Source organism: Borostomias antarcticus, assembly GCF_949987555.1.
Source record: "Borostomias antarcticus genome assembly, chromosome: 16".
Classification (NCBI taxonomy): Eukaryota; Metazoa; Chordata; class Actinopteri; order Stomiiformes; family Stomiidae; genus Borostomias; species Borostomias antarcticus.
In genome coordinates, this window is record NC_140249.1 from 7,302,789 (window position 1) to 7,308,788 (window position 6,000).

At 45.8% G+C, this 6,000-nt stretch overlaps 1 protein-coding gene across 1 annotated transcript in view; it reads left to right on the forward strand.

Annotated features, from left to right (window-relative positions):
- Positions 1–5,645, forward strand: part of LOC311319512 (ephrin-A2-like) — a gene marked incomplete at both ends in the record, with an annotated part of 74,328 nt that extends 68,683 nt beyond the window's left edge. Inside the window, one exon of the mRNA XM_084451071.1 lies at positions 5,533–5,645. Coding sequence (XP_084307197.1) covers positions 5,533–5,645 — 113 coding nt within the window. The remainder of the gene's footprint in view (positions 1–5,532) is intronic.
- Between the last annotated feature and the right edge of the window lie 355 nt (positions 5,646–6,000).

The following is a 6,000-nucleotide window of genomic DNA, read 5'->3' on the forward strand; positions in this document are numbered from 1 at the left end:
CAGCACATTTGCTTTGTAGACATTGACCTCTGCAGGTTTGTGAACCGTTCCCAAACAGGCTTCACCAACTATGACCCATCCCAAATCAAGCCGCTGCGCATACGGAGCATTGTGAGGCCCGTTGATTTGCTCACGCACCTTGTGCACCCTTAAGATGTCTCTTCCTAAGAGCAGGAGGATTGGAGCATCTGGGTCTACAGCTGCGATCTTGTCAGCAATTGGCAGTAGGTGAGGGTGATGGCGTGCAACCTCTTGGGAGGGAATCTCTGTTCGATCATCTGGCATCATGTCACACTCAATCAAGGTGGGAAGCGGAAGCTGCAGTTTTCCATCCATAGCCTCTATCATGAAGTTAACAGCTCTCCTTCCTGAAGTCTCCATCTTTCCTGCACACGTTTTCAGTGTGTATGGAGTGGAGCTTGCCTGGACTTCAAAGAGATTGAAGAACTCTGTCTTCGCGAGCGATTTGTTGCTTTGTTCATCAAGCACTGCATACATCCTGATCGCTTTCTCCTTCCTGCTTGCAGGATATGCCTTGACCAAACAGATTTTGGCACATGAGCGTTGAGCATCTGCATTCCCACAGACCTCTGTACACTTTGAGGTGACTGAAGACGCATTCTCGCTTTGTTCCTGACTCTCCTCTTTGTCAACCATAACACTTTCTGTGGTCCAAGAAAAAGGGCCTGGATGCAGGGCTGTGATGTGTCTTTCACTGTTGCACTCAAGGCACTTGATTGCCGCTTTGCAGTCTTTTGCTACATGCCGAGTCGACCCACAACATCTGTAGCATATGCGGTTCTCTTTCAGGTATGATTTTCGCTCTTCTATAGACTTGCCTCTGAAGCTTCGGCACTTCTTGAGTGGGTGTGGCTTGTTGTGTATTGGACATTGACGATCGGGGTCATCCACTTTCTTCCCAGCAGGACCAGGTTGGTTGTCTCGGGATTCTGGTGAGACCTCTGTTTTGTGCACACTTACAGAGGCTCTGTAGCTGTTCTTGACATGTTTCTCTGTTTTGGACAGGGCATGGCTGCTTGAGTTGGTGAGAGTGAAACATGGATCGTTCCTGATCTTTGCTTGACGTCGTACAAAGGTGGTGAAGACAGAGAACGGGGGAAATGCCACTCTGTGGTCCTCCTTGTACTGGGATCCATGAGCCATCCATCTCTCCTGGAGGTTGTGGGGGAGCTTTTCCACTATTGGATTCACTCAACGAGCCGTATCCAAATATGAGAGACCTGTAAGATACCCATCTTCTTTAGCACCCTCCAGCTCGAGGAGAATGTCACCCAGTTCTCGTAGCTTGGCATTGTCTTTGTTGGTTAACTTCGGAAAGTCTTCAATCTTCTTGAGTAGAGCGTGTTCAATGACCTCCGGTGCCCCGTAGCATTCTTCAAGACGTTGCCAAACCATGTTGAGTCCTGTTCTGGGATTGAGGACATATACTGAGCGAATCCTCTTCGCCTGTTCTGCTGACTCCAAGCCAAGCCATTTTGTCATCAGGTCCAGCTCCTCTCTATATGACAGGTTCAAATCCTTCGTAGCACTCACAAAAGATGCTTTCCATGACCAATAGTTTTCAGGTCTATCATCAAATTGCAGAAGGCCTGAACTCACCATCTCACGGCGAATGAGGTACCTTGCGAGGTCTGGTGCCCCTTGTGGCTCAGGTGAGTACTCTGTTGGTTTATTTTCTGTCATTTCTTGTCTTGTAGGCTCAGTGTCTCTGAAACCAGGCTGTTTGTGACTGTGTACTCTCTGATGACTAGCTGGTCCAGTGCTGAAAACTTCCAAATGCTTCTTGGATGACTTTTGTGGCTCTCTTGGATTTTCCCTCGATGGAGATTCCTTGATGAACAACTGGGAGTGTTGTTGGATGTACTCACTAGTACGTTGTATGTTGCTGAGTGCCGGTTGTAGCGTAGGCATTGATTTATAGCTTTGCTCCCCGCTTTCGAGATCCTCAGCTTCCTCATATGCTGCAGCTTCAGCTGAAGCAGCAGCAGCGTCCTTCTGGCTTTGCAGTATGTAGAGATTGGCCTCTAGGTCCGCTTTCTGCTTCATCAAAACAGCCTCTTTCTCTGCAAAGGCCAGTTTAGCATGGGCAGCTTTTGCCTTAGCATGCGCTTTGGCGGCTGAAGACGATGATGCCCGTCTGCTGGAGCGCCGAGATGACCTAGACTGATTTTCGATATCATTGTCTTCATAAGGAGACTCATGCTCCTCTAATAGCTGCTCCTTTTCCTCCACTTTTTGTTCTTCAGTAGCTTGTTGCTCTGTTGCTTGTGGCTGCGTAGCAGAGTGACTATCCTTCAGATATCCTTTTCCTGACCGTAGACTCATGCTTGCTGAGTGTTCTCTTCTTGTGCCTGAGCCCGCTGTGCTCTTGTCTTTTTACTGTACTGCCCTGGCAGCGCGTTACTATGCAGAGCTAGACAGATAGCTAACAACTTGACATCTCCCAATCACAAGGCTTGACTTTTCTTGTAGTTTAATGAAAGAGTCTCGTTGTAAAACTGAAATACAATACAGAAATCAAATACACATTCATTAGTACACAAACACAATTACTGATATGCGAACACACTGATTACACAATTGAAATGTTGTTAATCTCACTGAGAAATCCAATTACAAAATACAATCAAATTTGCCATATCTATAGTCAAATCCACATGAAAATAATCTTCAGGAAAAAGTATGTTCAACAGGCTAAACAACATTCTCTCATGTTCAACTAAATTATGTCTATACCAATACATACAACATACATGCATACAACTGTGACTAGCAACAAACTAATGATAAACTGTTAGCCTGGTCTACTAAATCAGCTAGCATCAAAAGGCTGGCTAGCGTAGCTAGAGCATGTTCAAACAAACATTGTTTCTTACAGAGAAAATGGCTCAAACGCACGTTTTCTACAAAAAGGTAAACATTAGACTACTTATCTACAGGATTCGTGTACTTACAGACAAATAGTATCCAAGGCAGAAGCGTAACAAGAAAAATAACGCTGCAACACGAGCTCTGCTGCGTGACTCATTCTCAACTGAAGAAATGTGCAGAATTCCTGCAAATACTCTAGGTACCAAACTATCCACTAGGTGGCAGTAAACACCTAAAATAATCAACTCAACTATTTCTAAAATGCGTTTCTAATGAAAGGCAGCACACATACATCTGTACATTAGGTTCCGTAACACAGCAGCACAGGTGGGTACACAGACACTCGCACGCGCACATATGCGCTAAGCCGTTTAGGCCTATAATGAAATAGCCTATTAATAGAATTGTGAATAAATGACTTGAGCGTTTATGTTACACAGGCAGCAGGCTAACATAAACGTTGAAATTATTGCATTCTGTAGATGTTGCCAGACAGATGAGCCATAAGCTGCAACAACCTTGACAAGCAAATTGAGTGACAGCCTACAGATAAATCAGTGTTGAATGCAGGCTCATTGTTTGTGTAGGCTATTCGTTGGGTTAATCAGCCCGACAGTCTGATAACCCTAACTCTAACCCTACTGCATTGTAGGAATAATAGGTATGGCTACAACTACACACAGGCCACAAAATACAATAACAAAATACAGACAACAGCGGCCACTAAGGATTTTCTTTTCATTTTGGTAGGCTATCAGGGCTTTGTCCAGGACTGTCAAATACGCCTATAGACAAAGGCTATCCGATTAATAAATGCACGGCACTAAACTTCTGGTATACAGTATGTATAACGTGTTAGGCCTAGCCTAAGCTTACTTTAGTGCACAGCAAACATTGCCTTTGCCCTTTAGGTCCCTTTATATCTGTAGCCTAATTGTTATTGTTGTTGTTATTATTTTACTATGTCGAATGATTTGCCTGTTTGTGTGCTGCGCGCACCATTGCATTCCTGTACCCTCATTTATTTAATGTATTTCGTTAGATAAAAACGAATAATGTAGGCCACAACTAGGCTACACACATAGGATATAGATAAAATGTAGTGTAAAACTAAATAATAAAAAAACAGCGTAAAACGCAGACCGCGGTTGAAATCTATCAATTTGAACGCTCAGGATAATTCCTAACCGTGACAGCCCTATGGTTGACAAGTAGTCATATTGAACAATACACTTTTTGGCCTTTGGTTTTGTGGCAGGCATTTTTGATATTTTTAATTATTGTTTATTTTGTATAGGTTACTCTTTAGTTAAACAATTCTGATTCTTAACTTGAATCAGTGACTTTTCTACCATATTATTCCCTATGAGCCAGGTTATGACATAAGAGGCTGACAGAAAGCCTACTGGGCGATCAGGATCAAAAAACATTTATTTTGCCAAGGAGCCTACTTCACAATATACTTCGAATTTTCTTTCGGCCCATGGTGCATAACACAGATGGAGACATATTAGACAGGATGCAGGGACAATGTAAATAAATATAACACCAGTGAGTTAGCTACTACCACAGCACTTGGCGTGGCTGGAGAACATAAGCTAAGCCAAATGACGGTGGCAATAATAATATAACATAATTTATCTTGTCAGCAACACACAGTAAGCACAATAGTAGGAATAATAACATATATTAACCAGGTTATCTGTTAGTAGCCTGCTATTATTTAGGCTCAATAATCTAACGTTAAGTTGTCATATCACTGATCTCCCTGGACAGAGGCTGGCTAGCCATATCAGAGCTAACAAGAGAACTAGCAGCTTAAGTAACCTAATGATGGTGACGGCGACGTTGCTCAATACCACTCGTGGACAAGTAGCGAGGTTAGCTACGTTCGTAATACCACGCGTGGACAAGTAGCGACGTTCGTCAGGTTTGTCTTCTCAGTTAGCAAATCCACATGGGCCATAATTACGTGAGCTAACGTGAGCCACGCGAATGCCGCGACCAATGCACACATTGCTGACTTACTTCAGGCCGCCGCCGTCGCTAGGACAAAACGTTGTGAGTCACGTCAGTCCTCCTATCAAATACAATGGGAGTCGAATGGATTTCACTCACGTACGTGGCGTACGTTTGTCAGCTCCGTATGCAGCTCAGTTCTCTCCGTGCGGTAAGAAATGGCACATTTCACCCCCCATATGTGTGTGTGTGTGTGTGTGTGTGCGTGTATGTGTGCATGTGTGTGTGTGTGCTAGAGTGGTTTTGTGTGTGTGTGTGTTCGCGTGTGTGTACGCATGTGTGTGTGTGTGTATGTGTGCGTGTGTGTGTGTGTGTGTGTATGATGTGTGCATGTGTGCATGTGTGTGTGTGTGTGCATGTGTGTGCGCATGTGTATGTATGTGTGTGTGTGTGTGTGCGTGTGTGTGCGTGTATGTGTGCATGTGTGTATGTGTGTGTGTGCTAGAGTGGTTTTGTGTGTGTGTGTTCGCTTGTGTGTACGCATGTGTGTGTGTGTGTGTTTGTGTCTCTCTCTCTCTCTCTCTCTCTCTCTCTCTCTCTGTTGTTTCTCATTTCATTTCACCCTGTCTTCCGTTTCTCCGTTTCAGACGTTTCTGTCACTTCTCCGTCTGTGTGTTTCAGATGGGTCAGGATACAACTCCCCAGAGCCCTTCCTGACGGACGGGGGCCCAGCGTCCTTGACTCTCCTGCCCACCCTGGCCTCACTGCTGCTGGGACTGCTCTCATCGCTGTGACCCCCCCCCGCCACCACCACCCTCTCTCCCTGGAGCTCCCTCCCCAGGGCTACTGGGACTGGCTGTCCCTCAAAACCACCACCGCCTCCTCAGGGAAAGCCCTCAGTCTCCACTCTCCCACCACCAACACCCCCCTTCCCTCCCCCCCCCACTACCAGCCCTTTCCACAACCCCAGCCCCAGACACCCGTCCCTGGCTTGGATCGGTGGACCAGCCCCCCTACCTGGGGACCCCTGGGGACCACCGGAGATCGGTTGCTCGGGGGCCGGAGTGCAGCGTTTGGGTTTGATGGCCTGCACCGTTTACCCCGGCAGGATGGGAGTTCTCTTTGCACTCATTTCAGTCGGCAGTTGGA